Source organism: Aulostomus chinensis, chromosome 24 (assembly GCF_037954235.1).
Source record: "Aulostomus chinensis isolate RoL2024-O1b breed Wild chromosome 24, RoL_Achi_v1.0, whole genome shotgun sequence".
In the NCBI taxonomy this organism is placed as follows: Eukaryota; Metazoa; Chordata; class Actinopteri; order Syngnathiformes; family Aulostomidae; genus Aulostomus; species Aulostomus chinensis.
This window is the reverse complement of record NC_141343.1, coordinates 10,699,349-10,719,599: the sequence shown is the minus strand read 5'-3', so window position 1 is coordinate 10,719,599 and position 20,251 is coordinate 10,699,349. Positions and strand designations below refer to the sequence as shown.

At 44.2% G+C, this 20,251-nt stretch overlaps 1 protein-coding gene across 3 annotated transcripts in view; it reads left to right on the top strand.

Annotated features, from left to right (window-relative positions):
* dennd4c (DENN/MADD domain containing 4C) overlaps window positions 1-20,165 on the top strand; it is a 36,616-nt gene extending 16,451 nt beyond the window's left edge. The window contains exons 3-34 of one of the 3 annotated variants that reach the window (XM_086198002.1): window positions 2,188-2,440; window positions 2,530-2,599; window positions 3,946-4,115; window positions 4,704-4,945; window positions 5,084-5,150; window positions 5,229-5,287; window positions 6,563-6,707; window positions 8,549-8,724; window positions 8,917-9,017; window positions 9,853-10,077; window positions 11,305-11,450; window positions 11,660-11,698; window positions 11,953-12,083; window positions 12,208-12,340; window positions 12,454-12,660; window positions 12,868-12,996; window positions 13,101-13,248; window positions 13,342-13,479; window positions 13,576-13,695; window positions 13,794-13,925; window positions 14,716-15,791; window positions 15,889-16,081; window positions 16,174-16,271; window positions 16,355-16,530; window positions 16,629-16,781; window positions 16,869-17,067; window positions 17,148-17,258; window positions 17,367-17,504; window positions 17,607-17,724; window positions 17,867-18,023; window positions 18,147-18,211; window positions 18,342-20,165. In XM_086198002.1, the coding sequence (XP_086054128.1) occupies window positions 2,188-2,440; window positions 2,530-2,599; window positions 3,946-4,115; window positions 4,704-4,945; window positions 5,084-5,150; window positions 5,229-5,287; window positions 6,563-6,707; window positions 8,549-8,724; window positions 8,917-9,017; window positions 9,853-10,077; window positions 11,305-11,450; window positions 11,660-11,698; window positions 11,953-12,083; window positions 12,208-12,340; window positions 12,454-12,660; window positions 12,868-12,996; window positions 13,101-13,248; window positions 13,342-13,479; window positions 13,576-13,695; window positions 13,794-13,925; window positions 14,716-15,791; window positions 15,889-16,081; window positions 16,174-16,271; window positions 16,355-16,530; window positions 16,629-16,781; window positions 16,869-17,067; window positions 17,148-17,258; window positions 17,367-17,504; window positions 17,607-17,724; window positions 17,867-18,023; window positions 18,147-18,211; window positions 18,342-18,478 (5,452 nt within the window). In that variant the 3' untranslated portion in view covers window positions 18,479-20,165. Of the gene's footprint in view, window positions 1-2,187; window positions 2,441-2,529; window positions 2,600-3,945; window positions 4,116-4,703; window positions 4,946-5,083; window positions 5,151-5,228; window positions 5,288-6,562; window positions 6,708-8,548; window positions 8,725-8,916; window positions 9,018-9,852; window positions 10,078-11,304; window positions 11,451-11,659; window positions 11,699-11,952; window positions 12,084-12,207; window positions 12,341-12,453; window positions 12,661-12,867; window positions 12,997-13,100; window positions 13,249-13,341; window positions 13,480-13,575; window positions 13,696-13,790; window positions 13,926-14,715; window positions 15,792-15,888; window positions 16,082-16,173; window positions 16,272-16,354; window positions 16,531-16,628; window positions 16,782-16,868; window positions 17,068-17,147; window positions 17,259-17,366; window positions 17,505-17,606; window positions 17,725-17,866; window positions 18,024-18,146; window positions 18,212-18,341 lie in introns of all 3 variants that reach the window. The other 2 variants (XM_086198001.1, XM_086198003.1) reach the window with 2 other exon arrangements.
* Window positions 20,166-20,251: the final 86 nt, after the last annotated feature.

Here is a 20,251-nt window from a genome sequence, read left to right as displayed (position 1 = left end):
ATTGATTCTAATGTCCCGCTTCCCTCTATTACTTAAGAGGCTGAACATGAAGAGGGAACTCCATCTTGATTCCCCACTTTCAGTCAGATAAGCACCACGCATAAACCGGTCTCTCTTGTTTGAACACTTGCAAATCCTGAAATATTTCAGCGAGAATGATGCAACTGGCTGAGGTATCAGGGGTATACACACACACACACACACACACCTTTGTCTTCGTCTAAAACCCACTTGTAACTGGAGTATCCAGTTACAAATGTTTATATTCAATTCTTTGAATCTATGACGATTTTGCCTTCCCTTGTACTCAAACCAATAAAAGACTGAAATCGGTTAAAATCACAGTATAAACATTACGTAACATTTCTGATATATTTTAGCTCTTTGGAACTGAACAATATTAAATGCACATGGAAGTCTTCAGCCTTTGCTGCACTGAGCAGACATAGAAGATTGTCCCGTTTCCTTGAAAAAATTGTGCAGTCCTGAGCATGCCAACAGTGCTTGGTTTTCAGTGGTCGGAAGCATCAAAATAGTAATGCAGGTGAATATGTCTAATTTTTAAAAAAAATTGTTGAAAAACAACTACCTGGAGAACATTTCCTAATGGGCATGCTGAGTTGAATAACAGTTCTGTAAATATTTCTGGCCAAGTGTTGACATCGATGTCTTCCTCTCCCCTCACATGACCCCTCCATCTGTTTGTTGACATCTTTTTCTACTGGAAGAATAAATGGAGCAACATGTAAATCATTAATTCTCTGCTGTCTGTGAGGCCAGCATTCCCAGCCTCGGAGCTCCTCACCGTCACGATTCGCTGTGCCCATTATAGGACACTGTTTTTGTTGCCTTAATGAGAATTTACTGGCAGCTATCCTCCTGGCCTCTCTAGATCTGTCCTTCACTGTTCTCAGAATGACTGGAATGCTTCAGGACTATTATGTATCTGCAGTGGATGCCCTGTAGCATGATTAAAATGTGGTACAGGCTCTGTCTAAGTGCCTCCCCGAGTGCATTTCTAGATGGACAGGGAGCACGTGCTGTCTTAGAGGCCTTGCAGTCATGCAAAACCTTCCAACACAACCGAGCGGTCATTGCTTCTTTTTTTTTAAGCTTTTAGTTGTGTGCTATTCCACAGCTTTAGTCCAAAAATTACATTCTTTATTTTGTACTGTGATATATTAATGTTATGTTTTCCTTTTTTTCCCCTTGACAAATTTCCTTTCCCGTCTGGGATTTGAATGAGTCAGCTGGTAAATATGTCTGAATCACATCACTCGTTGAGGACCAGCGTTTGTGTCAGAGAGAGAGAGAGAGAGAGAGAGAGAGAGAGAGGGAAAGAAGTCATTTGTGCTTACCACGCTAATTTTCATTTGATAACAGGAAAACATTACGTTCGCTGTCACCTCAGTACTTGCTTGTTAAGAATGCTTTTGTAGGACCTGGGAACTGTCTCAGGGGCGTGATGGCTGTAAAAAGCTAGAAGGAGAGTTGATGCGTCTTTCTACAGCTCTTTGGAGTATTCCTAAGTGGCTAAAAAAAATCAGCCAATCCAGTAAAAAGCTGCATCACGTCATTAACTGACTGTGTACGAGTAAATCTTTTGTTTAGTATAGAGAAAACTTTACATGAAGATCTCTGTTTTTCTGTCACATTGGCCTCATATGTATTGAACCGTTCTCTCTTAGAAGATGTCATGTGTATATTGAGTAGGTCAGTCACCGTCTGTGAAAAAGCGCAGCTAAAGATGTCAACGTTTAGTCTGTCGAAAGCTCATAAATTTGGAGATTTGGTGGGCACCTGAACCTTCTTTCTTGCAGCCAAACAACCAGTTTCAAATCATAACTTTTGTTTTTCAGCAAATCTGGCGTTCTGATGTTTTTGCACAGGTGAACATTTGAACCCAAAGTGCTAGCTGCGCGGCTCGTAAAAGTAATTAAAGTCGCTCCTTGACAGCAAAGCCGACTGCAGCCCACCGCTGCACTCTCCGTGACCCACTGAATGAAGTGTCTGAGTGCTTTGCTGTGTTTATGGTCCTGAGTCAGTCATTCCCCTGCCCGCTCTTTGCACCATTCTGCTACCCGCCCTCTTAATTCCCGCACATTTGCACCAAATCTTTCTCTCCAGCATCCTCTCCCGGGCGTAATCTCATATTCAAGCTAATGTGATCATTTTCTGTTCTAACAGTGTGCTGTATGAGGGAAAGGAGCGCCTGATTCAGGGCTGCGAGGTCATCCAGGCTACACCGTACGGCCGCTGTGCTAACGTCAACAACAGCTCTGCCACCTCACAGCGGATTTTCATCACCTTCCGCCGCGCACCACCCGTCCAGCCTCAGAATTCCCTCGCCGTGACAGACATCTGTGTCATTGTAACCAGCAAGGGGGAGACACCACCACATACCTTTTGCAAGGTGGATAAGAACCTTAACTGTGGCATGGTAGGTCCCCGGCTGTTTTTAGAATGATGAGATCAGATGAGAGCAAACTGGAATATTTATTCAACCCGCCTTGTTTTTCTAATTTTCAGTGGGGCTCCAACGTGTTTCTGTGTTATAAAAAATCCGTATCTGCATCCAATTCTATCAGTTTCAAAGCTGGTGAGTAAAAGTCCAATTATATTCTAATGGCTTCCTGATTTCCACGATGATCTTGTTCATAATATCATATATCATGGAAGATGTGGCTTTTTTTCCCAGCCTAAGTTACTGCATCCCTTCCTGAAATCAACTTCATTAAGCGAGCCGCTTAATGAAGTTGATTTCTTTCTTATTGTTGTTTTTTTTGGTAATCCATGAATTTTAGAATTAATTGTTATTAATGACTCGGTCATCTGGACGCAACTTTGAACGACTTTGTTTTACCAGAGTCCCTGATGACAGCCATTTCCTCTTGATGAACGGCGGATGTATGAACCTTGATTCAAAACACCGTTGTTTGAAATCAATCAGGGCTTGATTCCAGTCCAGCTCGTATTCAGCTCCTGACTTACAAGTATTTTCTGTGTCAATAAATAAGTCAAGTATTAGTTTGTAGGGTTTTACAACTGCTACAATAAATAATAAGAAAATCTATATTCTGCTAAAGTGTCATTCACATACTGCGTCCTGAATTGAAGGGATCAGGATTAGAATAAACTGCCCTCATATGTGATAAATCATTGTTGTTTATAATGTTCGGCTGAATAATTTGGATTATGTTCTGTGGTTCTTGTACACGATGTGCTAGAAATGGTGCCTCCCATTTGATTGTGAAAGCTGTAGAACTTTAATAGCAAGCAGCATGTTCATTGTCTACCCCGTCTGCTATCCTGCGCTTATTAAAGCTTGCATCTTGGAATTGTCATGTGACATTTTCCCTGCGTGAATGCTTCCTCAATAGCTTGGCCTTTAAACAATTTATCAAGGAGCTCGCATTTAATAAGGGCTCATAACAATGTGTACACACATCCCTGTGCGCGCACACACACACACACACACACACACACACACACACACGTTGTCTTTATCTTTTGGCAAGCCTTTTTCCTGTGCGACGACTGTTTATTAAACACAGACAACGGCACTTCCTGCCCCGCCCATTTTGTGTGCGTCTGCAGGCTAGTTTATGTATGCTTGCTTTCACATAAGAATGCGTGTCATCTCACAAACACACAAATTGATTTGATTTCACACAAATAAGATCTGTTGATTCCGCAAAAGTGAAACCAGAGTTTACAGTGGGATAATTATGATAGAGACGTAACTGAAAGTTATTTCTCTCCCATGAATCACTTCCTCTTTTTTTTTTTTTTTAATTTGAGAATTAAAACCAGGAAAGACCCATGAACTATCACTGCATATTGTTGAGAAACTAGAACATAAATTGTGACTTGTGAAATTGTGACTTTTTTCCCCCCTAATAGATCTTTAAGAGTCATCATGTTTGTTTTCTCTTGTTTTTTCAGGCCTGATTTTCCGTTACCCTGAAGAGGACTATGAGTCTTTCCCTCTGTCAGAGTCTGTGCCTCTGTTTTGTTTGCCGATGGGTGCCAAGATCGAATGTTGGGCCCCCAACACACGTGACCCCCTACCCGTTTTCTCCACATTTGTCTTAACCATCTCTTCTGGTGAAAAGGTGAAATATAGCAACTCAAAACAAGCTTCATGGGAAAGAACGATGAAGGTTTCTACCAGCTAAAGTTTGCTAAGCTTAGGGAATACTCTTTATAATACACCACGGTCAAACCAATGTAGCTGACCAAATCCAAACTTTATTTTGAAAAGAGGCATTATACAACTTGTGTGCTTTCTACAAAACAGCTTTGCAATGTAGTTACTTGGCATCATTTATTAGAATTAAATCACAACAAAGGGACTTGCGAGTGATCAAAGCTGGGAACGACGGTCATTTGGACAGAGTTCCTTGAGATGGCTGCGTGTGCCTCCCACTCAAGCACTGTTTAGATGATTTGAGTATTGTTGTTGGATAATGGTTCAGACCCAGACACATTCAGGGTTGAGCAATATGGTGTTTTTGATTATGTTAGATGATGGAAATTAACGATGTGTCACAAGGTCGAATTAATCTCCACGACACATTGTCACTGCAACAAAATATAAAAGCTGCGTACTTTTTTGATGCGTTATCTTTGGTTAATGCTAGAATGTTTGAGAATCCCAGTCTACATCTGACTGACGCTCAACTACCCGTCTGTGCTTCCAGGTGTACGGATCAGCCATCCAGTTCTACGAGCCGTATCCCGTGGAACTGTTGAGCGAGAAGCAGAAGATCCAGTTGGGCCTGCTTACCACCGTAGAGAAGAAGATGATCCCCAACCGGCCTGTGAACACCAATAAATGCATCTGTCTGCTCTCTCGCTGGCCCTTCTTTGAGTCCTTCCGCAAGTTCCTCATGTTCCTCTACAAGCTGTCTGTCTCAGGCCCACACCCACTGCCTATTGAAAAGTAAAAAAATCAACTCGTGATACTTGTACATTTTAAGTTGTAAGGTACAAGTGCGATACAGACTTCAAAGCTCAATTTTGATTGGCTGGTTTGAAGGAACTCTCATATTAACTTAGTTTTCTGTTTTTCTCTCAACAGGCACATCTCACACTTCATGCACAGTGTTTCATTTCCGTCTCCTCAAAGGCCGAGGATCTTGGTCCAGGTATTTTACATCCAGTCAGAACTTTTTATATATGTATATCATGTCCCTTTTTACTGACATAATCTACTTTTCTTGAAGCTCTCTGCTCATGACACCTTGATCCTTTCCCAGCCCGTGTGTACGCCCCTGCCGTTAAGGTAAAGTGAGACTTTATTCATCATAAATACTTTTTGATTATCTTCAAGTCTAAGTCTCCTTGGGACAATACGCTTGAGTTTATTTAGTAGTCTTAGGAAAGAAAAGAAAAGCCAGTATGTCACTTCAAATATTGTTGCAGTGATCCTTTGCTCCCCTGGCTCAGTTACACGAATCACATTCATTGTTCCAGGCCAAGTGCTCTCACTGAAATATCCTCAAGCATCATAATATTTTAGACTGCCACACTGGATAGTTTTGCTGTGTTTGCAACTGATTCGAGCAATGCAAGCCGCCAGCCTCTTTCTCTCTCACCTTGAAAAGCAAAAATGGTGATAATCTGACTTGAAAATGCATACGACTGACTGAAAGGTGCACTGAGCCTTGTTGCGTGGTTTCAGCCCGATTTCATTTTTGTCTCTAATCGTTGGCGTGAACGTATCAAACCATGTTCCAGCCAATCTCTGACAAGATTGGGGGGGTAGCAGCGCGCGTGCATGCATTGGGGAATAAGCAGAGTCGATTGAGTAGCCTAGTAGCTATGACGCTCGTAAGCCATTTTTCAAAGTAACAGTTTGCTATTCCAAGCTTATTCTATAGGTCCTAGCTAGCACTAGCATGGATTCCATGAAGGACAAATTGTACAAGAAGTGTCTCTTTCACGTAAGCTCATAAATAAATTTTCAATATTTCAGTGGTAACTCATAACCTACTTTTTTTTTTTTAAATATATCAATTGTAACTCGTAACCTTCATTTTTTTTTAAATATCAGCTGTAACTCATTACCTAATATTGTAAAGATATTGTATAAAGACTTAGAATATAGACTAACTCATCGAACAGCTGGAGTTTGCTCACTCATCTTAGCGACATTAGCGCAGCACAGGTCCACTTTTCCATATCCATGCGCGTTCATGACATTTATAGAAACACAAGGGGAGGGGGCGAGCTCGCTCTGCTTTTGTTTGGTATTTACAACGCACGCCAACGGAAGTGACGTCAGGCAACAACGCTTCGTGCACCTTTAATGTGACCAACTGCTGCAGCTGCCTATGTAATTTACAAGAGTGATGATTTACTTGCTTTTCTACATATTTCCATGTATCAAAACTCATGTCTTACACTTTTATCAAGTTATAAACCCGTTACTCCATCTTGTCACCTTTCCTCCCATCTCTTTTGGTGTCCTTTACCTTGCCCTCTTCTTTTTATCCCCTTGCATGCCTGAGCTGAGCTGAACAACTCATTCATCTCTCTGCTCTTCCCCTCCTGTCAGTGGAGCAGATTACGGCACTCTTCTGATGAATCTCGGCTCTGAGAACTGTGCCACACTGTTGCACTTTGTCCTGCTGGAAAGCAAGATCCTGCTGCACTCGCTCCGACCTGCTGTGCTCACAGGAGTGGCCGAGGCTGTCGTAGCTGTGAGTAATAATCTAAAATGTACACTGAGCAACGTCTGCAGCCTTTTAATCCATCAGATATACTCAATGCAGTCTATCAATACATAAACAGTTCTGTCATTTATTGACATTGGATCATTTTCAAGATGAGGAGTATAGGATTTGAACTGAAAAATAATTGAGAGTCAGCAACTCTTTATGTCAACCACAGTGGGAAATCAACTTAGACGTGTGTTGTACAGAGAGAAGGAACAGGGTCGTGCCATTTTTGCTGCTTGCCAGTCTTCAAAGGTGCCTTTATGTCCCCAGAAGTTTCATCACAAGCACAGTTTTGACCTCACTGTTACGTTGTACTGCACAAACAATACAAGAGTCAAGTATAGTTTAACTTTCAATGTCCCTATTGAATGGTAGTCAACTTCAAGCACAATTCAAATTCATCGATTCAAAATTGATCCAAGTGCAACCTTTAAACCATAAATTGATTAGGTGAAGTTCAGCATGTGGGTTTTCTCCAGGTTGGACACAATTTTATGAAAATACCATGAGACCTACTTCATTATAGCTCAAAGCCAGCGCCCTTGAGAACCAGCAGTTTTTTCATATCAGCAATTGCATCATACTTACGATTCCAAAACTTTGCCACAGCAGTAACCTTTGGCTGAGTTGCTGCTTCTCCAACTCCCTGTAAGATTTTGACACATCTCTTAAAAGCACACAGTGTCACAGTCCCGTCGTTGCTGAAACTGTCAGAATAATTCCATCGGTGATAAGAGAAGCATCACATGTAGATTTACTGAAATTGGGGCTGAACAATAAATTGAATTTACCACCACCAGTGGTCAGCACTTTCGCCTCACAGCAAGAAGGTTCCAGGTTTGAGTCCCGGCTCCAGCATGGGTCTTTCTGTGTGAGTCTGCATGTTCTCTCTGTTCCTGTGTGGGTTCTCTCTGGTACTCCAGCTTCCTCCCACAGTCCAAAGACATCAAGAGGGGACGAGGCTGATTGATACTCTAAATTGACCGTGGATTAGACCGTGGGAAGGCACAATCATTTTTTTTAAAGGCTAATTGTGTGTCAAAAGCCCCTTGTAGCTTTACAACAATAAGAGAGACTCCAGAAGGCTGAGCAGAATAACATGTTCAGCAACATGATCAGGGGCTTCTAACAGGAGGTGAGGAATCAGGGCTCGCTTCTGCGTGACCCGATTCCTCAGATGCGAGGTCCTGAACCCCAGATAGGGTTTTACTCTCTGCCACCGCCGCACTACAGTTCCAGCTTAACACATCTGGACTCATACGTGGAATCTTTTTACCCAGAGGCCTCATCCTCCTTTAATCAGCTAAACTGATTTTTCCTCTTTTAATTTTTGGACTTTGTAAACGGTTCGGTTGAACAACACTTGACATAATAAACATCCTTCATTTTTATCCTTTTGGTGTATTTTATTCAGTCCATTGCATGAAAATTATTATTGATCACAGTTTAACGCCATTACATGTCAGATTCTCTGAGCCTGGAAGCGCTTGTTGCTATCTAAAACACACACACAGGTACAGCAGCTGGCCTCATTCATCAGCATTTATGCAAAAAAACAAAGGAAAATCTTTGGCAGACCTTCTGCTCTGACCTGGGTACTAGAAGCAGCTGCATAAAACATTTTGATTTAAATATTGTGGTGCTGCAGAGATGACCTGCTTATACAAAATATTCTAAAGACTTAAGGAAAACATGTTTGATAGTTACCCTCCACAAAAATCGTTCCGTCCTCATATTAAGACTCTTGAATTTTTCCAGCTCTAGAAAATAAAACGTTGAAATTGTTGATAGTCATTCTGATGCTCCCTCTGGTCTCTCCTCAGATGATCTTCCCCTTTCAGTGGCAGTGTCCCTACATCCCACTCTGCCCGCTCTCTCTAGCAGGTGTCCTCAATGCTCCATGTCCTTTCATAGTGGGTGTGGACTCCCGCTACTTCGACCTTTACGACCCCCCACCAGATGTTGTCTGTGTGGATCTGGACACCAACACAATCTACCTGTATGATGCGCTTTGATACTAGAACCATGTCTACCTCTGACTGTACATGTAAAGCTGTCTTTGAAAACTTGTCTCACATGTTGCAGCAACATATTAATCATACCAAGAGCATGTCGTTTTTTGGTTGTTGTTTTTTTGTGCAAATCCTCTCTGACTCGCAGCTAAATAAATCCATGACATCGTTTGTTACAGGTCTGATGAGAAGAGACATAGCAACTGGAAGAACCTCCCAAAGAAGCCCTGCAAGAGCCTGATGAACTCACTGAGCAACTTGCACCACCAGCTGGCCACAGGTACAAATTGCATCTCCTCAAATCAACTTTATGTGACGCTACACAGGGCAGGGCATCATTTTCAAACACAAGGGAAATTAGCAAATGGACAAAGTAACATTAACACCTTACAACAATATGATTCATTACTTGTTTGCCAACTGTGATCTCAAACATTATAATAAGTAGTCGATACTAAAAGCTTCATCCGGTCAGCGTTAATATTGAGGCTTTTTTTTTTCTTTCTTGTTCCATTATCTTGTGAACAAAACAAAATAAGAAGTAGTTCAAAGAAACCGGCAAAAATAAATTGTGATCGTCAAAGCAGTCGGGTTGATATTTAAGCGAGCAAACAGGTTTTCCATTTAGTTTTGTTTTTATAGATATAAATCAAACTCAAGTGATTTCCATGTGTATTACATCAGTGAACAAATTCAAAATGAGATAATATGTGAGATTATTGCAAAATATGACATTGTGAATAATAATTGTGGTGCCACTACCAAGCTATTGAAATGTTTTAATGACGAGCTAGCCTCAGCGAAAGACTTTGAGTGCTAGTTAATTTAGGCTGACCTTTATGAAACTACTCTAGCGAGTACACATACTTCTGATACTCCGTACTATACTGTATGTTACTGTAGGCATCGTCCTGAAACCTAGCCAAGCCATTGTAGCCAGCAAGATAACGTTAATAAAGTAAATTAGGCGTTAAGTTCATCTCCAAGGATCTCTTGGCTTCATAAAGGGCCACAGATGAACTAAAATAATGTGCAAAGTTCTCATCAGTATTGCCATGTTAAGTGCCCACTTCAGCCGTCAGATTGTATTGAAACAGCTCCAATTTCTCGTTCAGTTTCAGTACGCCAAACATTACAGGAAGGCTCAGCAGTGGATATGACTCCCATCGAGGCGGACTTCACCTGGCATAAGAAGAAGACCGCCCTGGAGATGGAGATACAGGAGGCCTTCCTACGATTCATGGCATCTATCCTGAAGGGCTACCGCTCCTACCTCAAACCCATCACCCAGGCGCCGTCTGAGAAGGCCACAGCGGCAGACTCCCTCTATGACCTGCAAGGTAAACACAAATGATGGACTGCTTAGATTGTTTTTGTTTTGTTTTAACCAAAACCATTGGCGTGGATGATATGTAAAATCAAAGCGGGGATATTGATTTTCTCAATGGGCTGTTAAATTCTTTGCCATAGATGTTTAACTGATGCACAATTTACTCCATTCCAACAGTTTCCCCTTATGTGCAGCTTTATATTTCAACAATCAATCGCAGTATTATAAGAAATCAATCACCTGTGGTTTTGGCGATTAGTCAGTCCCTCCAGAAATTATGCCATCGCATAATTCAACACATAATCAGCCAAAGCCGCACATTTATGTGTGATTTATGTTAAAAGATGTCGCACTTTCGCCGCGTAATTCACCGTTTTCCACGCAATGTGTGCAAAATATGCGGGGCTGGCATGATTTCATAATCCCCGCATTTTCGTTGCAAAAAAAGTCACGCAGAAAGTTAAAAAATGTTGCATTTACTCCACACGAGAGCAGCCATTTTCTTCCTGTTGCCTTGGGAACGTTGTGAAGTGAGGTTAAGCTGCAAACCCAGCAAAGAAGACGTGACGAAGTCCGCAAACCCGTCTCATTTGCCAACTAAAATAAGCTTGGAACTTGTTTGACTCATCAAGGTTTTGTAAGTTACTGAGGTCTGAAATAAAATGAGAACTTAATTATTCCCAGCACTTTCCTGTGACGTAGCATGTTTGCTTATCATAGGAAGCCATTAGAAACGACTCTTCACATGAAGGTAGCAGCCTAGCGAGAACAGTGTTTTGGGGGAACTTTTTTCCTTCCTCTTCATCAATCTGCAGTTTTTGCAAATTAGCGTAACTTCATCGCATAAAATTGTATAAATATCCTGTGTATTCCATTGCATTTTTCAAGAAAACATGCTGCATATTCAAGAGTTTTTGCCCGCAACAGTCACTAAAAACTCCGCATTTTTCTGGAAGGACTGATTATAGTTGACTAATATTCCTTGCTGGGAAGTTGGTTATGCTTTCATTTAGGTTCCATTGTGCTGATCCATTTGGATACACAGAGTGAAGTAAAACTGAATCAACAGCTACACAGTCAGAAATAATAAAATAGCCTGATTTAGACCAACATTTCGTTGCGTTGAGTTCCCCTTAAAGTGACTAAAGGACTAAACTTGGTTCTCCTGTGTATGCCAGTATCAAGAGTGGCAGCAAGGTCTTTGGTGATACTTCAACCTCTCTGTTCCTTCCCTCAGGCTTTTTAAAAAGCAGAGACCGTGCTCACCAGAAGTTCTACTCCCAGCTCACCAAGACCCAGATATTCATCCGCTTCATCGAGGAATGCACTTTTGTCAGCGACAAAGACACCGGTTTGGCCTTTTTTGATGACTGTGTTGAGAAGGTGATCACTGACCCAGCATCATTCCAGTCTTACACATGCAGCCCCTGCCATTTTTCTTCTCTTATTCTGGGGATTTCCTTCCACGTATAAGGCTTTGTTTTATGCTGTTTTATTGGGGAAAAATAACATTCATCCGCTGGGGCACTAAGGAAGCAAAAAATTTCCTCTGATTCATTCGGTTCTCTTTGCTCTCTTTCCACTCCTTGCAGCTTTTTCCCTCTGATAAAATCCCAGACAAGGGCACCAAGGTAATTGCTTACACTGTAATCAGATCTCCTCTTACCTTGTTTTCTTTCCTATTTGTGACTGCAAGAAGAGGTTAATACATTAACCTTTAAGTTTTGTACGTTTATTCACCGAGGTGCACTCCTGCTTTTCTGCCATCTTTAAATCCCAACCACAATCAAAATGTTTATTTCTGCTTACGTGCTTGCAAATGTGTGCGTTTGTAAATATTGAGGCTTCAGTGTTATGAATGTTCTAACTGTGATCCTCATTGCAGGTTGAAGGAGAGTCGTCTGAGGACACGAGACTATTGGAGCTGGATGAGTCCCAGAAGAGTGAACACACCGTCTTTGTAATGCCCCCTGAACCTCCGGTTGAGGATGGACGTGAACCCCCGACCAGATACACGTAAGCCTTTTTATCTGAAGGTGAAAAAGGGGGAAAGGGATGAGAATTTTTTCTCTCTCTCTCTCTCTCTCTCAGTGTGTGACCATGCTGTTTTAACAGTCATCATACATTTCTCATTCTGCAGTTACAAAGGTTTCCCCAGGCTCAAGATTGAGCTCTTTGACCGTCCCAGGGAGTTACGACCTGCAATTAGCAGCAGAACAGCAGGGGCCAGCCTCTCCAGCAGCCCTGCACTCCTAGCAAAGAGGACGAAGCAGGTATCTGTACCCGGACTGCTTTTATTGGCGAAATGTTGCAGGGACCCTTCACTGTTTATTCATCATCAAGCTGTCACGACAGAAGTGCTTTAAATATATTCTTTAACCGACAGGAGATCAAACTGGCTTACAAGATGGCTAAGCGCTTCTACTCCAACCCCCCACTGTGGGCCCGCTGTCTGTTCAGCCACTGCTACAGCCTGTGGTTCATCTGCCTGCCAGCAGCTGTTCGACTGGCTAAATCTAAAAGCCGAGCCATGCACCAGGCCTACAATGTGCTTTTGAAAATGAGAACGACCGAGGTGGAGGTGCTAGATGAGGTACATTCACATAATGACAAAAGGAGATTGCACAAACATCCAAAATCCAACTTGTTGAACGTGACAAGAGAAAAGAAAGTGCTCACGCACTGCCGGTCTCTGGTATCAATTATTTATTGTAGCAGTAGTGTGGGACACTACACCTGCACCTCATCAGAACTTTTAGAGCTCGGAAGAATACCTACAACTATTAATACTTGCTTTCAGGTGTGTTATCGGGTGGTGATGCAGCTCTGTGGTGTTTGGGGTCTTCCTGTTATGGCCGTGCGAGTCCTGGTGGAGATGAAGAAGGCTGGAGTCCATCCCAACGCCATCACATATGGATACTACAACAAGGTCACTTTGAAGTTTTGACAAGATCACCTTGCACCGCAGACACCAAAAAAAAAAAAAAAAAGTAAAGGCCTGTGTCCCAATGCTACACTCTCACCCCTCCGCAGGCAGTCTTAGAGAGCCCGTGGCCGAGCCGAAATCGAAGTGGCCTCTTTATGTGGACCAAGCTTCGCAATGTCCTTCGCGGGGTGGCCCAGTTCAAGCACACGCTACAACGTACATCAACCAAGAAAGAACGCACAGTTTCTACCACAGGTTGGAAAGATATTAAAAATGGATTATGTGAGCTGTGCTATTCTGCTTGTTTTTTCTTATTCTTGTTTTTTTGTTTTTTTTAAATCTGAGTAGGTGGGCCTTCAGTGACCGAAGCTGACCGTTTGAGTCGTTGCAGTGTTGACAGCTCAAGTGAAGTCAACAGTGAGGAACACAACCTATTTGCTCAGAGCCATGGCATGGCAGACTCCACAGACAACCACCACAATACAGGTACTGCAGGTCTGAAAGCTGAGAGTCAGACCTGGACAAAAACAAGACAGAAATAACACATGTTGACGTTAACATGCGTGCTTCTGTGACCCGCAGGACGGCAGTCTGATCAAGGCTACGGCTCTAAGGATGAATTGCATCAGGAGCCGCAAGATCCTTCGCACGCAGCTGTTCTTTCAAACATAGAGAGGAACACTACCAAAGCACAACATAACGGTAAGAAAAGAACTTTGTTTTTCCATCTTAGGTTAGTAATGGAGCACTGCAAACCAGATTTCTTCATCAGTCGATTATGTTCTTTCGTTGTAAAGCAGGAGGAGATATCGCCGGCTCAGTGGATAGTGCTGTGGCTGTTGCCGAGCCTCCCAGTCCCATCGACGGGCCCTCACCTGTCCCTAGTATTGTGAAGCTGTCAACAGGGAGCTTTGATGCTGGCAGGGAAACAGGTGAGGAGAAAGATAAGGCCTTCAAGTTGATCAAGTGACGAAGGTCCAACCTACATTAGGAAATCAGTACAATACCCACGCCTGTTTGCCCCTGAAGTCTGGTTGGTTTGACTAGGGTAAGCACTCCATACCGCGCCATGTTACAGTACACTTCCCTGGCCTCAGTATGGTTAGAACAGGTGGACTTCTGCTAGGTTAGCTTGTGCTGCATGGACAGTGCCTGCAAATACAGCAAGAGAGAAAGCTGCTGGATGGTGGAAAAAAAATCTCCAGATTTTGACAGGAAACGTTCAGCACAATGAGAGCTGGAGTGTATTTGATGTGCTGCTTTGTTTCCTACCTGCCTCACTCACTCAGTGTTAAGCCTAGTAGAAAAGCTACAACTGCTACAATTCCACAACTTTATTTGGCAGACGCCTTTGTCCCAAAGCGACGTACAACACAAGCAAGAATTTAGACTGGAGGGAAAGCATTAGTAAAGTACGACAAAGGGCAAGGACAACTTAGGGTGCAAACCTTGTTGCCTTCGTTGCTGTGTTTATTTGTTACAATGTTCACAGCCTGTACTCCCATCCTGTCCTGCTTCTGTGTTGAAATATAACATCACATCCTCAGGATTACTCTCCAAATAGATCTGAATAACTCAGTGATGATAGGCTAGCAGGGGAGCGGGGAGGGGGACATTTGTGCCCCAGCCTGGTACGTGGCAACCAGGCCAAGTGCGAGCTTTTAGGACACTGTGACATTTGTACATTTTTTTTTTCAATCAGTATATCTTCCTGCTCTGCAGGTACAGGAAAGCTGTTCCGTAGGCACAGCAAAAACGAGAGGGTGTCTCTTCCTGATGATGATGCTTCAGTGCCATCTGGGAACGTAGTTAATCAGCCCCAACAGCAGCGGCAGAAAGCCTTCGCCGAACGCAGCTGTAGCTTCAGTGCTGAAACGCGTGCCGGAATGCTCTTGGAGAAAGGCGTGGACCACATGGCCAGCCAGATGGGAGCTGATGCCCGTATCCTGACTGCGGCACTTTCTTCTGGCCAAAGCCCTCCTCCTAACAGTGTATCCAAAGCGCTTTTTAAAGACCTGGAGGAAGAGCCGGAAGATGATCAGGGTTTGACTTTGGGGAAGCTACCAGAGGAAGGTGGGCAGGGAGCGGCAGAGGAAGGAATGGGACTTGACGAAGATGTAAAAATGGAGAAACAAGATAAGAAGCACACTGAATCAAATGAGGAGGAGTCCGGGTTGAGGGGCGCGACCTTGGAGAGGGCAGATGTGGAAGTGGGTGCGGACCCACTTTCCCTCCTGGTGTCAGAGAATGAAGAGTCGGCCTCTGTTAGCAGCCAGGAGCCCCCACGCTCCCTGCCTGCTGTGGTGTCCCGCAACTTGGCAGAGGAAATTGAAATGTATATGAGCCTGCGGAGCCCCCTCGGTGTTAAGTCCTCAAGCATGGAGCTCCAGCAGGCCCAGGCAGATGCCCCTGACACCCCTCAGTCTCAAAAGTCTCTAGAAAGGAGGTCCAGCCTCCCTGTTCCTCCTGTGAAAACTCCAACTGCGTCTCCAGGCGACACTCCCAAACGCAGCCCGACAAGTGTTACTCGCTCCAAGACGTTCGCGGCCAAGACAAAGACGGCTGGAAGCACAAGCAGCAGTCCAGCTCCAAGATCGTCCTCACTGACGGCTCTGGTCAAGTCCTCTCAGGGAGGGTCATTGGGTTTAGTCATTAACTCCATTTCTGGCATCAAGATGGACACCTTGTTGTCAGGGCCTAAGATTGATGTGCTGAAGTCTGGAATGAAGCAGGCAGCAAATGTGGCCAGCAAAGTATGGGGGGCGGTTGCATCAGCGTACGCTTACTCAGACGATGAGGTAAGTGTCCTGACATTTTGGTTCGCACTCAGAAAAAGCACTCCTCACTTGTAGCGAACATAAGCCTTTGCCAATAATGTGGCCTTTTCAACCACAGGATGAACAAGGTCAAGGTGGTGGTGGCTTCCCTGCCCATCTGGATGAAAACATGCTGACTCCACATGACGTAGATGAGAGTCCCGAGAGAGGGACTGTCCCGGGGTTGGTGGCCAATGGTCTGAACCAGAGCTGCACCAGCTTAGGTAGCAGTAGTGGCAGCAGCGACACAGGCCGAGGGACACACCAGACCCGTAAGCTCAAACTCTTTGGCGTTCATGTGAAAGGAAAGCAGAAGGGATCAGTAGGATGTCCTATCAAAACGCTCCTCTTCCTCCTCATACAGACCCAACTCCAGGACGAGCAAGCAGGGCTCCCGACTCCGAACAAGGCTCCTCACATCACGCCTCCTCCTCTAGTATCTACCAGAACTGTGCACTGGAGGTCAGACATGAAACCGCACCTTGCGTCCGTTCCAGTTTCACCCCCACACATATTTGCGCATTGTAACTTTATCTTTCTGTCAGGTGCTGATGTCCAGTTGCTCCCAGTGCCGCTCTTGTGAAGCGCTGGTGTATGATGAGGAGATCATGGCGGGTTGGACCGCTGACGACTCCAATCTCAACACCAACTGTCCTTTCTGTCACACAGCCTTCCTCCCTTTATTGCACATTGAGTTTCATGACTTGCGCACAATGACTGGGTAGGAGTTTGTGCATTTTAAACTTTGAATATTCGATTTGTGGTTAAAACTCTCCTGTCAGTAGTTCTTATCGACTTTTTTTTTTTTTTTCCTTCCAGGTTCTATATCAAGCCCAGTGCCTCAGGAGACAGTATCCATAGCACTCAGCCCACAGTGAGCTGTTCAGCTGACTTGAAAACCCCAGATATGATCACTTTTCCTGAAGAGACACAGAGGGACACAACTGATAATTGTCCTGGAACACATAAGTGGTGCATTGTGGAAGCCCAGCACATTTAAATATGGAAAAACAAACATGGCAAGTAACTTCCTATCTTGATTTATCTTTGTTTCTCTAGTCTGATTCCAGAGCCAGTGCAGTCCGACCCCCTTGGTCTTCTGGAACGCCAGGCAGCAGGGAAACAACAGAAAAGCAGTGGGACCTCTCTGACGCGCAGCAACAGCGTCGGGGGCCCGCTGCAAAGCCTGGACTCATCTCAGAGGCCTGGTCACGGTGTCTCCACTACCAGCCTTCCCTGCAGCCTGCAGGAGGTTTCGGTGAGTGTGGCAAATGATCTACTTTAGAAAGCCTTGGCCTGCGTCGTCGCGGTGATTAATAGTTTGGCCTCGATGAACAGGATGGAATGGGGACAAAAAGGCCGAACCCGAAGCCTGTGTCTGTCCCGTACCTGAGCCCCTTGGTGCTTCGCAAAGAGCTGGAGACTCTCATGGAGAATGAGGGAGACCAGGTAATCCCCCCACACAAAACGAATCGATAGCTGCTGATCATGTCACAACATCCTGATGTGTGTGATGGCTCTGATGTTAAGAGGACATTTCTCTGCCATGTCTGCCAGGTGATTTACACTCACAAGTTCCTCAGCCAGCACCCCATCATCTTCTGGAACCTGGTGTGGTATTTCCGCCGTCTGGACCTCCCAACTCATCTTCCCGGGCTCATCCTTACCTCCGAGCACTGCAATAATGGAGTACAGGTTGGACGCGTCCTTTTACTCGCTTTTCTTCTGTGAGTCACAGAGTCCAGGTGAGGACGAAGTTCATTTTAATGGTGACATGCCCTTTTTGTGTGTGTGCAGCTGCCACTGACATCTCTGTCCCAGGACAGTAAACAGGTGTACGTCCAGCTTCTGTGGGACAACATCAACCTCCACCAGGAAGTAGGGGATCCCCTCTACCTGCTGTGGAGGACCTTGTGTGAGTGCGCTACTTAAGCATAGAGGAGGTGCAGAGTCAGTCTCTTTACCTGCACCGTTAGGCCAGCAGGGGTCAGAGCTGAGGCTCAACATTACAAGGTCTCAGCAAATCGTTTTCTAACGGGGCGCGCGCTGTTTTCCAGTGGAAAAGAAGGGGACGTTGGCTCCGACAGACCATCAGGAGATTCGTACACTCCTCAACACAGTTGTTCGTAACATCCAGACCAATGACGTCTACGGGCCGATCAACCTTCTGATCCGCGAAATCAAACGGCGTCCAGAGGGGGTCAAACGGCAGAGGTAATCGCCATTCTCCCTCCTCACATTTAGTTTGACTTGTTCTAGAAATGTCATGCGAAGATGCATTCACATTTATTATTCCAGTGGCAATGCAAAGATGTTATGTGTTCCTTCTTGCCTCAGGAGTATTTACAGAGAAATATTGTTTCTGTCGCTGGTGGCCTTGGGACGGGAGAACATCGATGTCGGTGAGTGTTGGTCACGTCACACCAGCTGGAATTTTTCCGATCTCGGAGGCTGCGACAGAAATGTTTTGCCTCAGGATAATTTGTTCGATTTAGTGAGCCAACATTTCCTTCCATCACTTTCCATCTGCAGAGGCCTTCGACAGGGAGTACCGCCTGGCTTACGATGAACTCAGCGCCGAGCAGCTCAAGTCCCTGCACTGCATCGACCACCCCCCCAACCCCAGCACCCAGTGGTGCCTTAAATGCTTCGGATCACCTTTCATCTAATCACGGTCGAGATGCTAAATCTGATGAGAACAGTGAGGGCGTCCAGGTGGACGGTCGGGTTGGGAGTATGATTTTGTGTTGAAACACTTCCAATCACATGGTACTCGTTTCTCCTCTCCCAAGGGTGCCCTTTTCCTGCTTTGTTTGTTTGTTTTTTTACAACCGCATTAAGAGTTGTCGTAGATTTCCAAGCAGCAGCTGCAAGTGGAACTAAACTGCTTGAAGAGTAGCCAATCTTCGGGGAGTAGATGAGGGGTGTTTCTTTACAGATGGTGTATAGAACGATTATTCACTGTACAGATTGTATTGAAGACCCCTAAAATGTAGACATAGAGCGTGCGTGCGTGCGCGTGTGTGTGTGTTCTCAATCATGTAGTTTTTGGCCTTCTGCTCAAATCTGTATCTTCTTTATCAGATCAGTTCGAGTTGTTTGACTGTCCCTTTGTGCACTTTCTTAAAAAAAAACACAAAAAACAACTCAAGTCCATTTTGTACATATTTTTTACTCGGGCGGTGACATCTAAACTAGGTCTCGATGTCTCAGTTGTTCGCGTCATTCAAGTCTTAACGGATGCGTGATTGTAAATGTACAGCTTCAGATTGGGGCCCTCAGTTTTTGTGTAAATATGCGTCGGCAGCACACGAGTAAAGGAGAGAGGACTGAGGACGAGGACAATCATTCATCATCCGTCGCTTAAATTCGGTCCAAACATTCCAGATTCCAAGTCTTAAAGCGGCTCTCTGCACCGACACTTAAATCCACTCGTTTGGAGGGAGAGGTCGTAAACGGTTAAAAGAAAAATGGTGCCGCACTACTGAAAAGCAGCTGTCCGGGGGGATGTCGAGCTGCAGCCCAAATTGTGTTTTTATCATCTGTATTTTTAACAGTGACACACTGATCGATGAGAACTTTTTCTTTTTTTCTTTTTTATTCCCCCTCACACGCGCCTTCACATTCAACAGTAACTTTTAAATCGGGTGTATCATTTCCAGAGTGGTTTTCACACCATAGCTTTGAATATAAGTGATAGCAAATTTTGTATATGACGGATAGCTTCTTCATAGCCGGCGGTCAGCGAATGAGTTGAAAACATTCCACTAGAATCTTTTGTGGAGGGTGACTTGTACAAATAAGATGAAATATTCTACTTGCACTGCACAGATGAAAATCGGACTGAGGGGTGGGAACGAGATAAGACCGTCTCAAACGCTAGTCTTTCCTCCAAAAACAAAAATAATTCCTGTATTTATTTTTGTATTATTGACATAGGTTTTGCAGACGGTGTAGTTACGTTGCATTTTTATCACTAAAACCCCTTTTTAATGTGTCCTGGGGGGTCTCCACCTTGTTCTGACGTTGTACATTTCGTGTCCTCGAGGCGTAGTTATATCAGTTGAGCTCTTTACCGTCCTGTGGAAAGGAATTGAATGTCTACACAAAAGTTTGCTGCAATAAATGAGTTTGTGACCTGAAAACTGTAATTTTGTCTGTGTACAAGGCCTTGTTTTGGGGTTTTTTTTTATTCTGAAAAGCCAACTATTTTTTTCTTTCTTTCTAAATTACCTGCTCAGCATTGAATACTTATCCATGTAAATTCATACTTCCTCTGTTCTTCTATTTTTTTCTATGAAACCCTGACTTCAGTTGTAGTCCAGAACGACACCGTCGGTTAATATGCTGGCTTCGTTCGAGCGGTCGTGTCGAGAGAAGCTCATTTCCAAGCGTGCCTCAGCAGGAGTAGCCGAAGGAGTCAATTATGGCCCGGGCCGTTA